Source organism: Doryrhamphus excisus, linkage group LG16, assembly GCF_037039965.1.
Source record: "Doryrhamphus excisus strain RoL-2023G ecotype Guam linkage group LG16, RoL_Dexc_Guam_v1.1, whole genome shotgun sequence".
NCBI lineage: Eukaryota > Metazoa > Chordata > Actinopteri > Syngnathiformes > Syngnathidae > Doryrhamphus > Doryrhamphus excisus.
Window position 1 is genome coordinate 10,549,580 of NC_136372.1, and position 25,069 is coordinate 10,574,648.

Genomic DNA, 25,069 nt, shown 5'->3' on the forward strand with positions numbered 1-25,069 from the left:
AAGTAGACACTGAGATTTTTATACAGATTATGTATGAAATTTCATGTTTGAGGTATAACAGTTCGAAATAGGGCTGACGTAGGGCATTTGTGTTTACTTATGTTTACAACAATTTTAAGGCAGTCTTCATTATTGGGTAGCCTAATAACAAATGTGAAGCATATAAAGGAGCCAATTAGCATTCATTCATTCATTTTCTATACCGCTTTTCCTCACGAGGGTCGCGGGAGTGCTGGAGCCTATCCCAGCTGTCTTTGGGCGAGGGGCGGGACCGGTCGCCAGCCAATCACAGGGCACATATAGACAAACAACCATGGCAACATGATAACATCAGCAGTTGTCTTTAAGAACAGCTGAGGTAGGCAACAGTTTTTATTTACAATTTCTTATAAAATACTAAGATAAGTTGGGGATTGTGATTTACCTAAACCCTACCATGATACCATTAAGTATTATTAACAGCGCCAAGTAGCGATGCTAGGCCATTCACGTCCAAACATTCTCAATTTAATGAGGCAAATCACAAAAAAGGTCATAAAAATTCAGAATTAGATTAATTCAGATGTCACCATCATTTTTAAAAGGTATCGTATTGGCAATATTGACCCTGTATTTACTTGGTTGCAGTTCAATACCAAATATAGCGATATCTATACGACTACTTTCCATGCGATATTAGCATCAAGCTAGCGAACGAAGGCTGAACTTTGCCCCGCATTATGGCAGAAGGCATTCTGTAACGTTAGTAAAAACCACAAGATGGCAGCCAATACAAACAACGGAAAATGCCGGTCTTCCTAAATAGGCTTTTTTCATCGATGACTATGAAACACAGTGTTGCACACTAGCCAAGATCAAGACCTCTCCAATGGTGGTTATTTGCACTTTGTCCTGCTTTTGTTGTGGCATACGATACAATATTAAGGAAGTAAATGAGGAATAGGGTGGGCTGCTGTGATTTGCTTGCAGGCCCATATAGTGCTGGTTTTAAATAATTTATGTGGCATTACTTGGTTTAATATACAGCAAGCAGGAATATCTTGGGTGTTTTTATGTGCATTGGTTTGAATGAATTATTTAATTAGAATACAAGGCAGTTATACATGTTTACATATTCAGCACAAAATGTTGTTCAGACGTGAATCACATGGCTTGTAATTTGAAAAGGGTTGTGTTGTTTTAATAAATCAGCTCTTAATCAGACATTGTTAAACAAATTTCCAAATGGCCACCAGGCATGCTGGGTAATCTAGCTGCAACAATCTGACTTCTATCTATCTGTCTATTTTGGTGACTCAAGCATGCCATAATAGCACTGCGAATCGTGTTGCTGGCTAGAAAAGTTTGGAAATACCTGGTGGGCCTGATGTGGCCCGTGGATCGCAACGTACACACCCCCAGTCTAGATAAACCACAGTCTGAGTCAAATAAAATTGGCTATTTAAAGGAGTCTTCGATAATAATAGTTGGCCTATAATATTTGATAAAGCTGACAATCAAGCACAAAGTGAAATGATCCTATGTTATGTTTAACTTGTGTACCACAACACTGTCCATGACCATGTATATACAGGCGGTGTCCAGATTGTGTCACATGTAGCAATTTTTTTATTGTCTCTTGGCATATTGTAAAATGAAAATTAATACATTATTAGATATGACACTAATTTGCTGTTACCAGTCACACAAAAAGCCTTTTATCTTTCTATAGTTTATCATATATCGACCTACACTGGATTGTTTTTTGCATTATTAAAGTACAAAATGACCTCTTGCACCCTTGAGTTGTTTCTGAATGCGGCCCTCAGTAAAGAAAGAAATCCTCGTGGTTTTTTTTTTGTTTGATTTGTGTGTTGTTGATTGTGGCTCATTTCTGTTTGTTGCCCGTCGGCCACCGTCGAAAACACTTTGTTGCGTAATCCACCATTTGGTGCTTCAGCAGAAAAGTTGTTTACCAATACAATGGCCACTAGAGGGCCAGAAAGGATGCGGAGAAAGTAGAATGCAAAGTGGGACGGCAGCCAATCACGAACGACTTTACTGTGGGTGGGGGGGCTAAGAGGCAAATGTATCCTAGCACCGCATGAAGCGACCATCTCCCAACTATTTACCAGCTGGTAACAGTGAGGCACCAGTTGTTCCACACCGAGAAGGGAACCACAAATACGAGGCAAGAAGACGCCCCTCCTCTCATTAAAAACCAGCAGTCATCCTCGCTCCAGTCGTCCGATCAGAGGTAAGTGTTCGATCCGTGCATCCTCTGCTGTGTCTGCGGTTACACTTTGCTGCATTGTCCCGCCGTACGGTACATGCATCCCTGCGGGAAAAATGAGCAGCTGATGTCTCCATCTCCGTGCTCCTACGAGCAGCAGATGTGTAGAATAACATTCAACCAACAAGAAGTAGCTTGACCGATATTCACTAACATCATGTGTGAGCCAGTCGGATCCAGCTGGAACCAGATTTTCCAAAGGACCCCATTGAACCGTAATAAAAACAACACTCTTAAACAAGTTTAAACCGCATTAAGCGCAAGTACTTTGTTGTGCTGATAGTAAGTTGGTGGATCCAAGGATCCATGTCTAAAGAGCACATTTCACCTGCACCTGTTTTGCAGGATGCAGTGGTTGTTGCTTTACTTGTTAGGTTGCAACATCCAAGGGAAATAAATCAACTAATTGCATTGGGACTTTAGTCTTTCCGGAAAAGGGCATGGGTCACTAGTTGCTGGTGTAGAGCTTTGTTGCATATGTTAGATTTCACATGCAAGCCTTTGGTTAGAACTCTACCCAACTCCTTGTCAGCCCCGTTTGGTAATCACACTGCAGCCACTGTTACACAACATTAGTCAATGCACTGTCAGGTCACAGAAAGACCAGCTAGTTACTGGCCCAGACCAATAGTATGCTACATTATGTACACAGCGGATGCTCGCACATGACTTTTTTTTTGCTTTCTGTAGAAAACATCTCATTCATAAATACACTGATATATAAATATTTATAAATATGTGATAGTACGGGCTGAGAACATAACTGCAATCTCCTGAAATTCTGATTATGCATAACACACTTCATGGTGTGGATGGTATTTTTTAAATGTTGTCCTCACACTTGTGTATTTTCTTGATGGCGTTAGAACATCAACTCTTGTTGATCTTCCCCGTTTCTGTGCAAACGTGGGGGCTTGTGAATGGCGGACCAATATTAGTGTCGGCCTGAACACTCCTACCACAGAGTTAAAGGGGACCTATTGTGCTCATTTTTCTGCACACTTTGTATTGAGTTGTGGACTCCTATAGAACAGCTAAACACAATAACCATCACAGAAAGCTTTCTATATCTTCCATAATCTGCACCTATTCCAGCTGTGCTTCTTGTGGAAAACGGTCTCTTTTAATTCATTGACCCATGGCCTGCCTCCAAGCACGCCCACTCCACTGTGATTGTTCACACTCCAAGTGCTTAGGAGGACTTCCGGTGTTGTGCCGCGAGCTGCAACCTCAGCTTTATAGGAGTTTGGTAAACGGTATAGGAGAAACATTGATTTATCTTTTTAAAGTATCCGCTTTTAATATACAGCCTAATGTGTTGGATCCCAAATCCGATCCGCAAGTAGAGACTGGATAGTCTAAAGTTTTTCAAGAAGAGGTTACCTCAGATGGTAAGTAGCTTTAGCGTTTTAGCGTTGTCTACAGCATTGGTAACGTGTAATGTAGTCATTACATGTTTTTTGCGGGACTATAAGTGTCTGAAAAAACTCTGGTAAACCCACTGATCAGCTCCCTTTATGCACACTCTATGATGCTACACAGACAACCGCTTTTGTTCCATGACTTACACAAAATAAACACAGTTAGGGCACTGATAAATTGGAAAGGTGTCGGGCTTCAGAAACAGTTTGCCGGCTAGTCCAGCTATGCCGGCCAATGTTCACAAAACAGCCCAGTGTGAAATGCCGTGACAGATTTAAATCTTCTTTTGCTGGTAGGGAATCAGGTCCGCCAACCACTTGTGCTTGATGTTGGCGCCATTAGAAATTTTAAACAAATGTAGCTTTCCCTTACACCACAAGAAACACTTCCTGTGAGCCATTCTTAATGTAAACACAGAAGCAGAGCTTGGGGAAGGACAGCGCACACCCGTTTAAGGAAGTCCGCCCATCTGTGACATCACAAAGCTCCACTTTTACAACACCCTCTGAAACCAAGCATCTAAAGCCATCACACAATTCTTTCAGGGCTCACATCCAAATGGTCAAACCTCATTATCTGACACTTTGGCATCATTTACCACGAGAATACAACATTCTAACTACATTTATAGGTCCGAAAAGTGGAAAACAATGAATAGGTCCCATTTTACTAAAAAGCAATGTTATTCTTTGTCAGTATGGCTGAGCAGGTAACCACTATCTTACCGCCACGTGGTCAAGGCACACACTGCATTCTTGACACTTTTTGCTGCCAAAACTCTTTTTTCAAAACTTTTTTGTGCTAGGTTTGTGCTGTTTTGTGCAGTTAAAATGAACGTTTGTGCTGCTTTCGTTTTCCAGTTACTACAGTTTATTACATAGGTCAACCAAACGTCAGCCAGCCCCCCAACATGCTCTGAATTGAGCCAAATTATTGTCATTTTTTGGGTAGGTTTGTGCTGCTTTCGTTTTTGAGGTATTAACGATTTATGTTTTGGCCTATTACATAACCAGCCCCCTGACATGCTTCGAATTGTGTAGTGTCATTTTTATGTGCTATGTTTGTGCTGTTTTGTGCAGTTAAAATGAAACTTTTTTTGCTTTTGTTTTTGAGTTATTACAGTGTTATTACAGTTTATGACATAGGCCAACCAAAGGTGCTGTTTTGTGCAGTTAAATTGACATTTTTTCTGCTTTAGTTTTTGAGTTATCTGAGTTATGTCAAAAACGATTCTATGTCTTCCACTTGGTCTGTGGTTTATCTCCCACCGTTTTCCTAGACGGTGAAATGGGTCTACCTTGGTATGGGCTAACCTATTTCGTTGCGTACACACTGTGGTGCATAGTTCAAACAGAATTATGAAGTAAACATTAACTGCCTTGTTTAAACAGAGAAATAGCAATGAACCAGCTGCATTTGTTGGTTGTTTAATTGTATTAAATGATCCCAATCTTCATGTTGATGTGGTAAATTGCAGTAATAGAATCATAATGTGATTGTTTTTTTTCCACTGCACAGCTGTGTGTAACTGAACGGTCACGTAGATCCATTCATGTCCGCCATACCAAAATATTTAGGTCACAGTGCAATGGAGCTCGGTGCCGTAACATTTTCCCTATAAAACTGTGGTCAGATTAGATTTAATCAACCGAGGTGTGACAGTTAATTACTGGACTGTTGGTGCCGAGCCGTGTGATTCATTTTCTCTCCAGCAGATTGCCTCTGTGCATGTGTCATATTTTGTAGTTTCATCTGACAGTAAGTCAGTCAACACAAAGTGAGGACAGTGGACCGTGTGGAGTAGATTGCTCATGGAAAAAAAGGTTTGCTCAAATCCAAACTCTGCAGTGAGCATCTCATTTGTGCTTTTTTCACCATAGACCCTAAATGAACCCAGTCTCGGTTCCAATATTGTATCCATCAGTGGTGCTACTCTGGTTTATCCCAGTTCCAACTTGCTGTGGGCCTTTTGTCGTCCCCCCACCCCCAACACACTGCTTCTCCTAGGCATGGCATCGGAAGATGCAGTCTTGTGTAACTCCGAACCAGTTTCATCCAGTTCATGAGGTGTTGCCAAGTAACCGGCTGTGAGTCTGTGTGCCAATATGTGTGCTGTGACTGGGTCCACTGTGTGAAAAGCAGAAAAGGTTGAATTTTCCCCCATTCTCTGGCCAGTATTACGTAAGAATTCAGAAAACGGAAACTCCTTTTCTTATCTTAGTTGTACAAGCCATTTACAGCCTCCTTTACAAAGGTGCATGTGGTGCTCCACACCATAAACAAATGCATGCAACTACAGAGACCCACATTTACAGTACAATAAAACAGATTCACACAATTATAACCGTTAACAGGCATGCAGGATTGGTTGTCCTCAAACGCCCTGGCCTGCTTTAAATCACACCTGATTGGACTCACTTTTTATCCCAAAGTCGTTGACTGAACTACTCTTTTGAGTTTGAAGATATCATTTTTCAAGTTAAAGGCATGTAGCGCATTTTGTACCATATACAGCAGATCCCCGCATTCTGGAAGAAACGCCAATAGCATGTCCTGACTTTGTTGAATGAGTTGATGTTGGAATGAGGTGAATTGGTTGAGAGATGCGGAAGTAGTCGTATGTCATAGCAGTTTAAGGGAAAAAATGCGCTGAGAAATGTGGCCGTAGTAGCAGGTCATTAGTTCTACGGAAAAGGTGAATTTGGGGAAAATTCTGAATAGACATTTTTCAAGTCAAAGGCAAGCACCGTCACGCCCAAAATGTAATCAGTTCTTCTATATCCAATTTCCGACAGTTCCTGAAAATTCCATCCAAATCCATTCCAAAATTTTCATTTCGTGCTCCATTCCACAAAATCACACAAGTTTGCTACAACTTGGATCAGGATTTTATGCTGCAGATGCCGATAATCCGTGAGTGAAAACGAGTGATAATGACGTTTTTTTTCTGGTGAGAGCTACTTTTACAAAATGAAAGCTGATCGGTGGAGGGGATTGGCGTTTTAAAGCAAGTGTTTGCTGATGTTGATACCGTCCTTTTTCACTGATATCAGTCAATATCGATCTGTGGCCGATCGGTCAGAGCACCACTAGTCTCACATGATGACAGTTTCGGTTCCAGGAACAACAGTTGAATCACATTTTTATTTGTTGTACCCTGCACACAAATAAATATGGCGTAACCTGTTTGGTCTCGTTTATGACCACATAATATTGCACCGGGTCCGCCAGCGAATAAGACCGCATGGCATTATTTTGATGAAGTTACTGACGTACCTGCAGATCTTGTTTGACTGTGTAAGTGTACCTTGGGTTTGATACATGTGTCCTTTACAATTCTTCACCCTCCCAGTTTGCCCCAACCCCTCCCTCTCTTCGCCTCAGGTGAACCAGTTGGTGAAGAGAGACAAGGGCAGTTGCTGCCTCTCTGCACTTGGGTCTGATTCCTGCCATGGCATCTTCTGTGATTGGCCGCCAACTTGCACTATCCCTCCACAAGAATCGGTGCTTCAGTGTTACAGGTAATACTACTTGATTTTAATGTCTTTTTGTAGCAATGTTTTGTAATAGAAGTCCCACTCTTGCTTGCTGTTAGTAATACAAAGTAAACCTTTGTAACTGTGACAAGTCTGGTTTCTTCAACAGGATCCATATCATTGACTAAATGTCACCCCAGACACTACCTTCATTTGTCGACTTTGTAATATTTAAATTGCACTAGTCTAGTCTTTTACTTGGGAAAAAACTCACCTCAGGTTAGTGTGTGATCAAAATGGACTTTGCAGGCTTCACTTGAAATGTTATACAGCTACAGGACTCATCATTTAAAAGGGGAGCTATTATGCTAATTTTTCGGCCCTTTGTATTGAGTTGTGGACTGTTATAGAGCAGCTAGACATGATAACCCACACAGAAAATGTTTTAGATCTTCCAGAATCTGCACCTATACCAGCTGCATTTCTTTGGATTTCGTGCTTCCTGCAAAAATGGCTTATTTTCCACCTAAGGCACGCCCACTCTGCTGTGGTTGGTCACACTCTCAATGCTCATGTCGACTTCTGGTGTTTTGCTGCATGCATAATAGATCACCTTAAAAAAAGTCATAGTTTAAAAAAAGGAAAAGTTTATTGCATGAACTTGAGCCAAAGTTTAAAGGTATGTGAACTTGAAACAGTTGAATAGGTAATCGGTGACGTAATCTGTCTTGTAATGTTTGACTAACAACTAGTATGATGTGATGAAACAAACAAGTTCTTAGAACCTCGTGCCACAAAAGACAGCTCATTATGGAGGAATATTTATTTTAAAAAAACACAAGGAAGACTTCATTAAAGACATTTTCATGAATAATTCATCTATGATAAGACCAATATTGCAAAACTAGGACAGAGGTCCCCAACCACGGGGTTGTTGTGGTTGACAGATGCTCCTTTGTGAAGGTTCACTGTTCATGTGTTATGTGCTTTGTGGAAATTCACTTACCATGGTTGGGTCTGGAATCAATTAACCGCGATAAACAAGGGATTACTGTAATTATTTGGTCCCGTGCTGATTTTGTATCTCCAGTGGATCCCATCACATTCACCCTTGAATACACCATAGTTGCTATCAGAACCTGAGTAGAATGTCAAAATAGCTACGTAGTATACATGAACACACAGTTCATGTATTAGCCCAGTTAGCATTTGCTATCAAACATGAAATGAAAATGCAGCCTCATATTTCGTCTCAAATGCTGATACAGTGTGGGAGTACACAAAAGGTCAATTTTGATGATGTTATTGTGCGCTAATGTGCATATTTGTTAGTGCACAACCTCTCATCATGTAAGCACACTGCCTTTCACCACACATCAAACAGCAAAACTCCAGGCTCTTAGTGGTGGATGATGGGTCTGAATTCATTTTGTGGTTTTAATTTGATGTTGTTACTATCTTAGTTTTAGCCAAACAGTAAATCACTAATAAGGTTGGGGAATCATCAACAGTATTTACCCTAAACCTGCTTCCGTGGGCTAATAGCTTGCCTCATTGGCACGCACACACACACACACTGGATTGGCTGAATAACAATGCATATTGTATTATAACGACCAGACAAGCTTCAGAAAAACAAGGTAAAACAAGGTAAACAAGGATCTATGTACATTCTATGTAGATTCTCTGGTTAGTATGTTGGCAAATGTAAAAAAAAAAATAGCAGTAGGTAATTTAATCATTGATGCGCCCATAAAAGTCTATTTTCTTTACACATGCCGTTACCCCACCTTCACCCTCTAAACTCTCTTGCTCAGACTGATGTTCTTTGATTTCAGAGCAACGTGTGCAATAAAAGTGACTAATTATTAGATTAAATTCTGTCTTTAAATGCCATAGTTGACTCACAACACTATCCAAGTTTAAGCCCTAAATATGCCTCACACACTTATTAAACGCAGTTAATCTACAAATTGTATGGGTACACACACATTTAGATTACCCGTGTAAACGTTTTGAGTACATTGATATGAATTTCAGTGTGCAGACCATACATAAAATGCACTCTGCAGAGCGAAATAACAGGTCTCAGTTGAACACGCATACCTTGACATAAATGGTTAAAGGTCTACATATGTATCTATTTACTCCTGATATAGCTTGCTAGAAATAGTTGGCTGTTAGTCAATTCTGACATCCACCTGTTCTGTTAAAGTTATACAGTCGTCCCTCGTCACTTTGCACTTCAAATTCTGTGCCTTCGGTCATTACAGTATTTAGAAATATTGGCCGACAGGCCCACAGTGCAGTTAAGATTATACTTGGCTGTGTTAAACCCTCTCATGCTCACTTTCCTCCCTCTTTGCCACTCACCCCGATGGGAGGGATAGAGGCGTGGGTGCTCACGAAATTTGCAAAGTGCGCTGGCCTGCATACGAAATTAAAGACCATAATCCTTCCAGCGTGTCCTAGAACCGGGGCCGTTGCCCGACTGGGCATTCACACAACACGCATCTGGACGAGATGTCCGAGCTACCTCAAATAGCTTCTCTTGATGTGAAGGAGCAACGGCTCTACTCTGAGCCCCTCCCGTATGACTCAGCTCTTCACCTTATGTCTTAGGGTGAGTTCAGCCAACCTACGGCGGAAACTCATTTCAGTCGCTTGTATCCGCAATCTTGTTCTTTTGTCACCACGATGGTCCAGTACAGTGACCGCATGACTGCAGACACTGCTACTTGAAGAAACCACATGGAATCTCCCTTTCTTTTGAATCCACCACCTGCGAAGGCAAGCATATAAGGGTCCAGTGCAAATCCACTGTTCTGCGTAGCGTGTTCTATGAAGTATTTTGGATTGTATAAGTTGTAGAGCACATATAGGCAATCCATTTACACTCACATTCATACCTATGGACAATTTGGAGTCACCAGTTAACCTAGCATGTTTTTGGAATGTGGGAGGAAGCCAGAGTCCTCGGAGAAAGCCCATGTGTGCAAGGGTAGAACTCCACACAGAGATGGCCGAGGGTGGAATCGAACTCCGGTCTCGTAGCTGTGTGGCCTGCGCGCTAACCACTCGTCCACCGTGCAGCCCCAAACTAAATTAGTTTCAAGAAATTCAAGACCCTTGAAGAGCAGGGAGCTAAGAACACAACCATGGGGCATCCCCTGTGTGATGGTGCTGGATGTGTTGCTCCTGACCAAACTGCTGTGGTCTCTCAGTCAAAAAGTCACGGCAAGCCTCGTCTACCTGGCTTTCACCAAATAAAAAAAAACACAAAAATAAAAATTGAGCCCTGCATCCTGTCATTGCCACTATGCAGTCCTCAGTGGGAAAAGGATTCGGTTGAGTGCAGTGCTCAGACAAACTCAGACAGTATTTATTTGGAGACATCATGCTTCACGATCTCTTGGAAAGGTCTGAGTTATCCTGTGTTATTTTTGTCAACAGGATGCCGATATGCAAGTAAAGCGGCGCCAAAAGCCCAGGTGGAGTTAGATTACAATGGACCTTCCATGAAAACTGAAGTCCCTGGGCCGCGCTCACAGGTGAAACACACACAAAACACAGTACACATAGAAAGACATCTGTCCAGTCACTTATTTGTATTTCTATTTGTAGGAGCTAACAAAACAGCTGGGGGAAATCCAGGTAAGTTGAGGTGTGCGTTTGCATGCATGTATGCGATCTACAGATACTTGAGGAATTGCCCAGTCAAGCACCGAGACTAAAAATGGCTGCCACAGTTCAAATCACTGTAGTGTGTGTGTGCGCACGCGTTTGATTCTCCATTTGTATCTGCCCAGTGAACTTGTTAAATAGAGCCTGTAGCACAAATGCTGTTCCCCTAGTTTGCACTTGCACTTGTTACTGTCCCACTTTCCTCTGCCACAGTGTCTGGAGCCTTTTACAATGGCTTTGCACCCGTGATGGATGTCATGCAAATTATTGAGGGATTGAATTTACAAAGACTTGTAACAACCGTGTTTGCATATGATATATGGGAATTGTCATGGGTTACCTGACCAGCCTTTGACTAGGGAAGTTGGGTTGGTTTTGGCCGGTACTCAGCTCCTGGTACACAAAGACACATGGCTCCTGGCACTGTGTGTTAGGGAGAACCTGTGAGAGCACTCGACCTGGCATTTCAGGACGACCTTAAGGCCCCAGGGGGGAACTATCAATGGACTGGAATAACAAAATGAACCTTAATAATGATTCATTCATGGGAAGTGAGGGGAGACTAACTAGACATATGTACAAGGCACTGCCATCTGGCGCGTGTGTGTGTGCTCATATACCACCCCTTTTTTTAACAATACACTGTAATTCAATGTTTAAACAATAAATTAAACATTTACAGTATCAGCAGAAGTTTAACGGAAGCTGCAAACTGTCCACGTATTTAGGCTTGTGTCATGGAGTCGTAGTTGCTACTCTGTATGAAAAGTATCCTGTTGATTGCTGCCTAGTGGGAGCCAGCATAAAAACTCATTCATTCATTCATTCATTTTCTACCGCTTTTTCCTCGAGTCGCGGGGGGTCGCTGGAGCCTATCCCAGCTGTCTTCAGGCGAGAGGCGGGGTACACCCTGGACTGGTCGCCAGCCAATCACAGGGCACATATAGACAAACAACCATTCACACTCACATTCATACCTATGGACAATTTGGAGTCGCCAATTAACCTAGCATGTTTTTGGAATGTGGGAGGAAACCGGAGTACCCGGAGAAAACCCACGCATGCACGGGGAGAACATGCCTGGTCTCAACACCCTGGTCTCCTAGCTGTGAGGTCTGCGCGCTAACCACTAGACCGCCGTGCATAAAAACTAGGGATGTCAAATGATTAAACATTTTACTCTGATAAATCGCAGTTTTTAAATGAATTACTGTTCGCAGCTATGTCTGAAATATGCCAATTTTTTACTGTATTTAATGAACAGAAAGATAAAGATCTAAACAATGAACGTGTGTTTTTTTCCAGAATGTTGGTGCTGTCAACTTCTTCTGTAACTACGAGGAGAGCAGAGGAAACTACCTGGTGGATGTGGATGGCAATCGCATGCTTGACATCTACACTCAGATCTCCTCCATTCCAATTGGTATGTACACAACAATGCTAGATTTGTATGGAGGGGGTTTACTACAAGGCAGGCGAGTTCAGATCAGGCTGCATTCCTATGAGCTGCAGTGTTTCCCACAGGACTGCAATCTATGTGATTTGTAGATGACATTTGCATATTTGCCATGACGCATGTGCATGTAATTATTATGAAGGCTGTGGAAGACAAGAAGTTCTGGAGGGTTCTGGATATGAATCTAATCTAATAATTTCAACTTTTACTTCAAATATTTTTTTCAGAAATTGAAGGACAATGTGAACGTCAAGCTGTCGAGGGTTTGTAGGGGAGGTGGAGCAGGGAGTGTGTCATAGCATATTTTTCCTACCAGAAGTTGCACATTGTTTATAGTTTGGCTGGTCCTGTGACTTGCTGTCAGGTGTAACTTACATATGAAAATATGTATATTGTTTATCGCGGAGGATAGGTTTCCAAAATGGTCCATAATAAATGAAATTCGGCAATTAGCCAACTCTATTTCTTTACAATTATTATATATGTTTTAAGGTTGTAAAACCCCTCAGGCATTAACATTTTCTCACATTTCTCTCTCGTTCAGACCTTCATTTGAATTTTAATGAATAAGTTACTCGCCCGTATGTTGAAGGTACAAATTGAGTTAGGTTTTGGACCATGTTCCTCTTTAGTTTTAGGGACCAGGCTTCAGGCAACCCCCTCCCCTAAAAAATTGGTCTGTTCTTGCACAATAACTAATTCAGTAGCTGAAAGGGCAACTACTGAGTCAATTTCACATGTTATATAACACCGACATGCTGAACAGTATATTTGATTACATCTAATCTCCTACCACTCAAAAGACATGAATTCATCCCAGTCTTCCTTTTGATATGCCATCCACACATTCTGCAGATCTGAAAGTAATTAGTGGAAAGAAAGGCTTTGCTCAGGTGGAAAAGACAAGAGGTACTGTGAATGTGATGAATGTGTGTTGGTGTCTTGTATTTATGGACATTAAATATTCCCTCCAGAAATGACTTACATGTCATATGAGCGTTTGGTTTCGTGGTATAGTACATTCCTGATTTATCTGAGACCCCCCCCCCCCACAAAAAAAATTGCTTGAAATTGATGTTTTCCTCTAATTCTGACTCAACATTTGCAATAAAAGCCACAGTTGTAATTGCTATTGATCCAATGTCAAGTAAATATAGGATTGAGTATTGTCGATATCAATACTTTTTAATGAATTAATTTGTATGAGGGTTCCCTCCCACATTCCAAAAACATGCTAGGTTAATTGGCGACTCCAAATTGTCCATAGGTATGAATGTGAGTGTGAATGGTTGTTTGTCTGTATGTGCCCTGTGATTGGCTGGCGACCAGTCCAGGGTGTACCCCGCCTCTCGCCCAAAGACAGCTGGGATAGGCTCCAGCACCTCCACGACCCTCATGAGGAAAAGCAGTAGAAAATGAATGAATTAATTAATTAATTTGTATGACCTTTTTCTTCTGATTTGCCTTTTGGATTATTAATCTTAAATAAACAAAGTCTACAAAATTAACACTCCACAACCAAAGAAGCCTAAGTATCAATCAATATTGATACCAACATTGAGATTGATCCGCCCACCACTACATCGCTCTTCAATTGCCATTGTTCACTCAGGACACAATACAAGTTTAGGTCTGAAAATAAATGTGCGTTCAAGGACCACTGAACAAAGTGTGAAATCTCAGTGCTTGACAAAAAGCTGACATAATATTCCACTTCCATATGTGGAATACTAACATGTGGTATTGGAAATATTGCTGTTGCATACCTACTGTCTGCAAGTTTGTGTTCTTGTATGAAAATAATACCTGTTCTACATGGTATTAAATATTAAATAATGACACATGAGAATAATTCCAACCCAACTGGTTTAGAGCTGACACTGTTGGCACCGTTTCACTGTTGGCCTTCACTGTACTCTGCTGGTTGGAAGGGAAACGCGACCATAGTTTGTATAAGGCATCAAGATGTCAAATTGAATCCTTCATGATTATTATTATCATGGGTATTCCTGATGTCTTCTAACTGCCAGTTTACTTTAAAAAGGATTACTATTACCAATAAATCTTTGAAGTATATTTCATCACTGCCATCACTTTTCTACTTGCTTTGTATGAGTTTTGGGGTATTTATGTATAACCTAAAGTCCAATAATTACCTGACCCTGAACTTCACTTGTATGGCTGATAAATTGTCATAGATTGTTAATTGTATGTTGCCTCCATCTCTTTTCTTTCTTCCCTCAGGATACAACCACCCTGCTCTCATCAAACTAATGTCCAATCCCAACAATCTGGTGAGCCTGCTTTTCAGTCATGTTTTTGCAATCTATTTGTGAAGGTGGATGTATGTGTATGTGGATTGTATGTTGTATGTGTGTATGAAAACCAGGACAAAATTATGTCAACTATTTTTGTTAACCAAATCATACGAAAACTGGGATGTTTGAAAACCAAGGTTGGACTGGACTGTGTAACAACAAACCTGGCAACACTGATCCCTCCTGCTTCGTCTTCTCATTCTATGGCGGCCCAGATGCGTAATGTGTCTAACAGCAAAGGCGAATAATTTGTAACGTTCCAAATGTATTGTTTCCAGTAATTATGTATTTTATGCTTGATATTGTATATTGTGTTAGCTTGTATCTTCATTGGATGGTTGATTGTATTCTACTAATACAAACTACTTCTCATTTTGTGCTCTGTCACAGAGTACATTTGTCAACCGACCTGCCCTGGGAATCTTGCCACCTGAGAATTTCCCAGACAAACTCACAGAAAGTCTTCTCTCGGTCAGTGACTTGTGCACAAGAACACTCTTGTCTACAGTATTTAGTAGGACTGCAACTAATCATTATTTTCTTAGTTGAAGCTTGTTTTGATTAATGGAGTAATTTGTTGGGCCCTAGACGGACCAAATAAATATGAACTATTGTGTGTGTGTGAATTTTTTTTCTGCCTAACACACAAAGATAATACGTCTGCTTTCATGTATGACTAAAGAAATTTGGGAAAAAAGCACATTTGTTAGGCTGAAATCAGAGGATATATACATTCTTTAATTAAAAAGAAGATTAATCAATACCCAAATAGTTGTCAATTAATTAGATAATTGGTTATCATGTATTCATCCATGAATTACTAGTATGTAGTAAGATCATATATACATTTTTTTACTGTAAACAAATCCTGTACACAATTATAGAGTGGATGAAGTGAATTAAAGGTGCTACTCTTCTCTTCTGTCTTCTCAGGTGGCTCCAAGTGGAATGAGTCGTGTACAGACGATGGCTTGCGGATCATGCTCCAATGAGAATGCTTACAAGGCCATGTTTATCTGGTACAGGGTGAGGTGATTTACATCACGTATACCAAACGTGCAGTGAAGCTGGTTGATGGTGGCAAAATATAGCGGCTAAGTTGACACCTTGGCAAATCTTATTGATCTCTGGCAGACCAAGTGTGTTATCTGTTCATGAGCCAATGCGAAAAGGTAGCACCAAATGTCTTTGTTACATTTTGACAGTCAGGCATTGGTGTCCAGCGAACTTGGTTTTGTGTAAATAAAAGCCATAAATATACAGATACCTCTTCTCTTTGTCCGGTACAAAGTACCAGGGATTGTCCTTGTGGTCCCCACAAGCTCGTCCCACAAGTCTTGTATCACATAACGACCAAACTTGGGGTGAATGACACTGCAAATTGTACTTGACAAAGACCCATGAGGAGGTTTAGCTGGAAAGACCCATAGATGATATCTTCATGCGAGGCTTGTCTCCATATTTGTTTTATTTGTTGCCATTTGGCCCAGAGCCAGTTATCATTATTGCCTTGAAGTCCCTCTTGATGCAGTCTTTGGAACGGAGTCTTTGACCACCCTACCACTGCTTCCCCAATTCTTAGGTCAGAGCTAAGAGCTAATTTCAGGCCGACATGAGTCGTCAAATACAGATTAAATATCAATATTGGAACAATATGAACTGAAAAATATCGAATTCATCATGCTAGCATTGACTTGATACTGATACTGCCATTGGTACAAATACTGTATTTAGATTGATCCACCCACACCACAACCTGAACAGGCTGAGAATGTGATGGTAGTGTTCATAAGACCCTCCACCACTTCACCATGTTGTGATCGCACCAATTCCTGCAGCTTCAACCGTATTTGGCGCCTTTTGCTAATGGAATTCCCCATTACATCTAGCCAATCAGATGTGTCCCTGCATCGCCCGACTATGTTTTCGTGTCCTTGTTTAGAATGACTGAGATGTGGATATGTGACGATAATCAGCAAAAGTCATCATTGTAGATCAAAATCCATAGTTCCCCACTGGTGGTAAACTACATGCACGTTACAATCTGCAAGCACTTTTCAATCGTAAAAACACAAACATAGAATGTCTGTAGCCAATAAGGGAGCCTTTGTTGATGCAGTGTCATCTTATTGTCTTTCATAGAATAAAGAACGAGGCCACAACTCACCGTCCGATGAGGACCTCAGCTCTTGCATGATCAACCAGGTGATGGGGGGGGAAAAAAACGCCACTATTTTCCATCATACGTAGTCTGTCTGGAAGCAAAGAACTTCATCTGTTTTGGTTTGGATCTGTATTTTAGGGCCCAGGTTGTCCAGACTTCAGTATTTTGTCTTTCATGGGAGGCTTCCATGGCAGAACTTTGGGTAAGTGAACCATCAAGTCTACACTCTACATTACACTGTTTCCATATTTGGAACACTTAAACACTTAAAATTCATCCTATACCAGTGTTTTAGAATTCTGATCATAGCACCATTCATGATTTGTTTAGCCTCATTGATAGTGACTGTGTCTTGTTAAGGTTGTTTGGCAACAACACACTCCAAAGCAATCCATAAACTGGATGTGCCCTCGTTTGATTGGCCCATCGCTCCATTCCCAAGACTGCAGTACCCTTTGGAAGAGTTCACCAGAGAGAATGCACAGGAAGAGGCTCGCTGTTTGGAAGAGGTAGGCTTACTAGTGAAATTAAAATAACTTAAAGGTCCCATATTATAATACTTTTCAGCAACTTTAAGTCTCATACATCCTGCAATAGTGTAAATGATGCTGGAATTTAGACATATTAGGAGTGATTTTAATCAGCGCACCTGGTAATGTGTTGTTTTTGTTTGTACCTTGAGGGGTTAGTACTGGGTTTTTTTACAAGAAGTTGTATGGCATCCCCATCACCAGTGTAGTACATCAGCGGTGACCATTATGCAAATTAGATGAGTGAATTTACTCCCATCACGAACTCATTCCTGGGTCATACCGCTGATAGTAATATGACAACGGAATATTTTCTTTACAAAACTGGCTTAATAATCAAAAGCGTTCATGTTAGTTCCGTCATTCAGCCTTATACTTACTCAATGTTCCATCTTGAATGTGTCTCCAGGTGGAGGATCTGATTGTGAAGTGGAGACAGAAGGGAAAGCCTGTCGCTGGGATTGTGATTGAACCCATCCAAGCTGAAGGAGGAGATAATCACGCCTCCGTGGATTTCTTCAAGAGTCTACGCAACATTGCACGCAAGGTAACAGCCTTCACTTTTTACACAAAAGCAGGGGTGTGGATGGGCACTTTGATAGATTTTGTACATGAAACATACTAAAACCAATCCTTTGTATGGATCCATCCATGCATGTCCAAAAGGACCCATTCAAGACTACTTCCTTCTATTTTGCAAACATTATCTGCTTGTATTGCTTCTTGAATTCGCTCATCCTTCCTCCATCCGTTCCATAGTTTGATTCCACATACTGAAATGCTGTGGCTTTTTAACGTTGTTAGTTTTCCACTGAGATCATATTTCTACTCTGCTTTGTTCATTATATTGTATTGTATTGTATTGTATATATTATATTATATATTATTATTATATTATATTATTATATATTATTCACCCTTTCAATGTAGACACTGTCTATTTGTATTTGCCCGTACGTATATTTTTTACTTTTGTTACCTAGGATAACCTATTATTATCAAACCATCTTTTTTCAGTTTTTCAGAACTCTACAGATGTTATTGATATACAAGTTGAATAGTTTTGGTCCCAGTATTGACCCCTGGGGTACTCCACGCGTAATATTTAACTTGCAGTTGTGTGTTTTCCTAGATCGAAGTAGCTTTTGACCCAATTCTAAACTAATCCTCTGATTTTGTACCTTTCTAGTCTTGTTATTAGGATGACAAATCCATCAGATCAGATCCATGAAAACTGCAGCTACACACTTTTTATTATTTATAGCATTAGCGATATCCTCCATAATTTCAAATCAGTGCCTTGGAGGTTGAAATATGAAATGTGCAAGGCTAATATGGCTCACACAGGTACACTATACCTAAGCACCATCTCGTGGTGCAAATGTGAATTGCATTTTCATTCACAATTGACAATTCATTTAAAAATGGTCTCAAAAAAGCTTGATGATAATATCATTTATTGATGATAATTTATAGCACAGTTATCGACCAGCAAAATTGTTACCATGACAAGACTTGTCCCACTCAATTGGTGGCGACACCATCATCAAGGACAACGTTTATACAGCTGGTATCCTTTTCTCCGCCTAGCATGGCTGTGCTTTCCATGTGGATGAAGTCCAAACTGGAGGAGGGTGCACCGGAAAGTTCTGGGCCCATGAGCACTGGGGCATGGACGACCCCGCTGACATTGTGTCCTTCAGTAAGAAGCTTCTGACTGGCGGCTACTACCACAAACTGGAGTTACAAGCTGATAAGGTTTGTTGAAAACCCTCTGTTGACCAGAGGGAGGCAGGATTGGCTCCCTCTGGTGGACACTGGAAGCTAAAGGAATCATTGCAGCGAATCGGCAGCCATGGCCAATGATTAGGTTTGATAGGAAGCAATGCATGATGGGAAGATGTTAAAATAGTTTTGTTTACATTTGTATTGGTACATGTCTTTTTCTTTACACAGTATATATTGATACTATTACCCTTACACGTATATATACACTAACCGTCAGCAAAGAACTATACAGTCAACTGCTGATACTAAATAAGACATTTTGTGATAAAAATACCTTAAAAACACAGATGGACACACACAGTGTATCCATAAGGCGATGTACAGTAATTGAGGCAAACTTTTTGCTGTAAACATATCATGTATATAGAAATTATTACCAATTTATTGTGGTGAGATGTGTATTGAAAAACCTGCCTATTTTTGAAGAATAACATTTTTTAAATGATTTTTTGCACAGTATATGATGCATGATATATTGTTCCCCTGTTTTCAGGCCTACCGCATCTTTAACACATGGATGGGTGACCCATCAAAGAACTTGTTCCTGGCTGAGGTCCTCAATGTGATTCGCAGAGAAAACCTCCTGGAGGAGGTGACTCGTTCAGGAAAGGCTTTGCTAAATGGGCTGTATGAGTTACAGGTACGTTTCTGTCATTTCTGTTTAAAACCAAGTAGAAGAACTTCTTAATACCCGGCTAGCGTTCCAATCTGCCTATTTTGAAAGTACATTTCAGAAAATAGGCCATGAGCTCTTGTTCTCTGGGATCTGTCTTGCTGAGAATATGACCCAGATGCCTTTGGTCCTCAGGCTCAGTACCCTGGCATCCTGAGCCGAGCTCGAGGACAGGGAACCTTCTGTGCCGTTGATATCTGTGATGATGCAACACGCAACGACATTCTTCTCAAGGCACGAAACAAGGGTATGTAGCACTACTCTTCAGTCGTTAGGGGTGCAACTATGCAGAAAATCAGTGTCTCACTTCCATTTAATATTTTGATGTCACGGTTTGATATTTTTGATACAAAAATGTTTGTACAGTTTTTATATTAAGGTGCAGCAATACCTGCCTCATTTTCTGCTGTGCATATGTAGGACTCAGAACGTAGAACCTAGAACCATATAAGACAAAAACAGCACCCTAGTAAAATAATAATACATAATTCACAATTATTTCCACACATTCAACATTACAGTGAGAAAAGAACAATGTTAATTGTTTTTTTTAATATAAAGGGAAAAACTAATAACTGGTTGGGCCACCCTTAGCAGCAACAACTGCAATCAAGCGTTTGTGATAACTTGCAATGAGTCTCTTCCAGCGCTGCGGAGGAATTTTGGCTCACTCATCTTTGCAGAAGCCTTAATGTTCTTTTTGTTCAGCAGTGGTTTTCATCTTTGAATGTTTTTTTTTCCAGTGTCTTTCTTATGGTGGAGTCATGAACACTGACCTTAACTGAGGCAAATGAGGCCTGCAGTTCTTTGGATGTTGTTGTGGGGTCTTTTGTGACCTCTTGGATGATAATTTTGGTTCGCCAGCCGCTCCTGGGAAAGTTCACCACTGCTTTGTTTTCCCCATTTGTGGATAATGGCTCTCACTGTGGTTTGCTGGAGTCCCAAAGGTTTAGAAATGGCTTCATAACATTTCACACTGATAGTTCTTTGTTAATTTCAGTTAAGTTATGTGTTAACAGGGGGAAATCACTTTTTCATGAAGTGTACATCTGTGTTGCATGAAGTCACAGACAATCCACATTGGCAAACTCTTTTAATAAGCATCATGATGGAATACAACCTTCTATATATTACACATATTACGTATGTTTATTGACCATTTATGTTCATAAATTGAAAAAAATATCAAGACACACGTCGCAGGCTCTGTCATAAAAAAGGTGTATGTACAGAACCAAAAGGTGTATGTACAGAACCAATCGTGTGTCCGGTACGGGTCCTACGATGTTGGAACGTACATCTTGTGCATAATTCTTGCGACCTTCTCTTGCAAGTTTGATTTGGAGAACACCACAAATCATACGTCAGCTTATATGACCTAGCTTTAAATATGTACAAACGTCAACAAACTTCCGTTGGTTGGAAAATCATCCATTCTCCTTTTGTCTCGGGCCAAGGTCAAGTAAATGTGCAACAACCAGTTGGCACCAGTCTGCCAGTTTCCATTGTACTGAATTCCCATGAAGTTGTTGCCAGATTGGCTTGAAAGTTAATCACTGATGTTTTGTCATCAGGTGTCCTCCTGGGAGGGTGTGGGGACAGGTCAATCCGGTTCCGTCCTGCGCTGGTCTTCAAGGAGTACCACGTGCACATGTTCCTCAACATCTTCAACGACGTGTTGGCCCCGTTCAAATAAAGGTCGAAACGACGTACGTTCCATGACACAACCCAAAATCCAGGGAGGAAAACACCCAAACGGCCCCTACAGACTAAGCACAAAAACACAGAGATATAAGCAAGCAGGAAGCAAGATCAATTGAGTTTATCCACGATGCTGATAACAATGTACGTAATGTGATGTCGTAAAGCTGTACCATCAATTCATTCATGATTTCACACTCCACCAGGGCAGTGGTGTCAGGACACTTTCTTCACCTTTTCCCGTGTTCTTCTTAAAACTAACATCAGCAAAATGTTCTCTGACTTTTGTCATACTTCCTAGACGTCGTACACCAGCTTTAACAAACACAAACCAGACATTGTGTGGAGTAGAACCAGTCTATTCTGATCGATAACGTCAATGAATGTGATGGAATCGGATATTATTTGGCATGAGTATGCAGTGAACGCAACAAATGAGTTATGTTGTTATACCAGGGGGTGTCCAAAGTGCGAACCGCAAATAGTGTTGGGCATAACCGTGTATTGTTTTCCAGTAAATGACTATTTCAAACTTTTCAGTCACCGTAGTGAATTTCTACACCGAGAGCTAAATGGCTAGTCGAGAGGTGCAGGAAAATACTGCATTTTGATGATGCCAAATAAACGAGCCTTTATTGTTGTCACTTATACAGAAGTACAAGCGAAGTAGTGCAATCATCCGTCCATACAGATACAACATATTATGAAGTGAAACAAGGGGTGACAGGACGGGATGATTGGGCGATGAAGGGGGGGGGGAGTGAAGGAAGGAGCACAGTACTGTTAAAAAAAAGCTTGGTATACAAGTAAAACACATTGTTTACACACAGCTACCTGCAGTCAATTACGGCACAAACCGTGGTCCTCATCATTGATAATGAATTACAAGTGTTTTTACTATACGCCAATGCCAATGGCCCCCAGGCCACACTTTGGACACCCCTGCCCTACGCTGATCATCTGTCCATCATTGTAAGTCATTGAATTTAGCCTGAGAGTCAAAATGGTCATTGTATCTTTGCTATAGGAGTGTTGGTGATGCATTCAATGCCAACCTGCATGTCCATTTAAAATGTCCTTGTAATTATTCTGCCTTGCTCTTCATAGGACTGACCTCTCAGCTTGCAACTTTGTAGCTCAGACCAACACTAACCTTAAATTGACCATGAAAATGTCTCAGCATATTTAGTGCCTGCATGATTCTTGTATGCATTATTTATTTTTATTCTTTTTCTACTCATACAATTTATTGCAACCCTACTTTTAAGTGCTTTCACATACTCTTCAGTTTATTTTTTTCCACAAATGGAACATAGATAGCATTTGGCTTGCAATTAATTTTGTCTTAACCACCCCACATCCACCCCCAAGGATTTCTAATAGCTTGTTTTCCCCTAAAGCTAGCTTACATTTGTGCTACTCTTATCCCATAATATTGAGACTTTTACTCATGGTGATGCCCTTTTGTATTCAATGGCACACTGGTGTTTTGGAAGGAGGTTCATGAACACAACATCATACAAAGATGTAGCAAACACTGAAATGTTTATGTTAGGGATGTCCGATAAATATCGCCCCGATATCAGTATAAAAATGTGATATCGGTTGATATCGTTATATTTTATCGTATCATTTTTTTTCCCGATCATGAAAATTGATATTTAAAAAATTTTATACAACACATACGTGTTCATTCCACCACAGCAGATGTGTCATGGTGCACATATCGGTGTCGGCTGATATCTGTATCAGAAATTGAGAGTTTGGCAAAAAAAAATTTTAAAAAGCCAATATCGGACATCCCTAGTTTATGTCATTCAAATTTGTCGAAATCAGTGTTTTAAAAAAAAGACATTTGCATACATGTCAAAACTTTATCTTTGTGAATGTTTCATGCATTTTTCCAACAAGTGCACCCAGTAAGGCGAACATTTAGTATTTGCTCACAGGGTCAGTCTGTCTTGTATCAGTTCTAGTGAAACCTTTGTGTTTGTTAGCAAAAGACTAAGTCACCAACATGTGGGTTGCTCTGCTTCCAAGCAATAATACGTGGGACTAGTTTGGGACTTAAAGGGAGACCGTGTACGAAAACTTGAGGTGAAATCCCATCAAATTGACCTTGAATACTGAAAAGTACGCCGTACGAAAACCAAGGTTTCACTGTACGTTTCAACTTATATTTCAAACCTCTTCGTTTGGTTAGAGCAGGGGTGTCCAAACTTTTTCCACAAGGATCATGTACTGAAAAATCAAAGGAGGCGGGCCCATTTTGATATTTTTTGTAAGACCAACCTGACATACAGTAGGTATGCCACAATGTAATATAGAAGCATATTATAATAATAAGAAATGTATTCGATTTACGGCTGCACAGCAGGTTAGCGCGCAGGCCACACAGCTAGGAAACCTGAGTTAGATTCCACCCTCGGCCATCTCTGTGTGGAATTTGCATGTTCTCCCCGTGCATGCGTGGGTTTTCTCCGGGTACTCCGGTTTCCTCCCACATTCCAAAAACATGCTAGGTTAATTGGCGACTCCAAATTGTCCATAGGTATGAATGTGAGTGTGAATGGTTGTTTGTCTATATGTGCCCTGTGATTGGCTGGCGACCCCCGTGGACCCCCAGGACCCCCGTGAGGATAAGCAGTAAAAATGAATGAATGAATGAATGAATGAATTGGATTCACAGCATGTAGCGCTTTTCAAGGCACCCAGAGCACTTCACTCCTCAGTCACACACTGGTGGTGGTAAACTACATCTGTAGATACAGCTGCCCTGGGGTAGTATGATAGAAAACTGGCTGTTAATCTGCACCTTTGGCCTCTCCAACCACCACCAAACATTCAATCACATTCATACACCAGTATGGGCAGCACTGGAGGCAAGGTAATCATAAAATACTGTTTTTTTGCTTATTTCCCCCCACATTATTGCTATTTTCTCATTTCATTTTTCAATTTTAAAATAACCTGCCGACCCCTAAAAAAACAAAACATGTGGCCCACAAATAGGCCCTTTGTAGCCACTTTGGACACCCCTAGGGAAGCGGGTGTTTAAGCTGAGGAATACCATAGTAGTAATAATAACAATACTACGTGACATCTTGTGGTTATGAGGATGTTGTAGAGAAAGGTGCCGATAATAAGATTCTTTATTAAACATTTTGCACTTGATCTGAACCAGATAATTATTGATGTAATTATTGTATTTTAAATGGCTATAACTGTTGTGTTAATATATACTGTCAATGTACTGTGATAAATAAACAACATTTTGCCAAACTTAACTTCACTCCACTGCTTATTTAGCTTCTCCAGCAGATATCTGCAGCTGTGTGTCGGACGGATGGCATATTAAGGCCACACACAAGAACTGCTTTGAAGATGTGAAGCTAGAACTCAGAAACTATTTCTCAGGTGTTGAGTAGTTCAATGACATGTTCGAGCCAGATGAAGCATCTCCAGCCCTGAGAACCTCAGGCATTGGTCCGTCCCTGTTGGTGCCAAGACTCAGGATTAAACACGGTGAGGCTGCATTTCAGTTTTATGACGCAATGACTTGTAAATAAATACATTTTAGGTAAC

The 25,069-nt window shown here is 40.7% G+C and overlaps 1 protein-coding gene across 4 annotated transcripts; it reads left to right on the plus strand.

The window, feature by feature from the left end:
• The first annotated feature begins 267 nt into the window (after positions 1-267).
• Positions 268-24,771, plus strand: abat (4-aminobutyrate aminotransferase). 4 transcript variants are annotated; one of them, XM_078796993.1, is made up of 16 exons: positions 268-358; positions 7,047-7,215; positions 10,624-10,721; positions 10,795-10,824; positions 12,160-12,277; positions 14,555-14,604; positions 15,019-15,099; positions 15,562-15,654; positions 16,771-16,833; positions 16,931-16,994; positions 17,153-17,301; positions 17,732-17,869; positions 18,913-19,080; positions 19,604-19,750; positions 19,919-20,030; positions 21,358-24,771. In XM_078796993.1, the coding sequence occupies exons 2-16, from the start codon at positions 7,146-7,148 to the stop codon at positions 21,477-21,479; spliced, it is 1,503 nt and encodes a 500-aa protein (XP_078653119.1). In that variant the 5' UTR covers positions 268-358; positions 7,047-7,145; the 3' UTR covers positions 21,480-24,771. The 4 variants fall into 4 exon arrangements, with proteins under 4 accessions (XP_078653119.1, XP_057904624.2, XP_057904622.2 ...); XM_058048639.2 differs by lacking the exon at positions 268-358 and adding an exon at positions 1,963-2,236 and having other exon boundaries at positions 7,079-7,215; XM_058048638.2 differs by lacking the exon at positions 268-358 and adding an exon at positions 1,964-2,236.
• Positions 24,772-25,069: the final 298 nt, after the last annotated feature.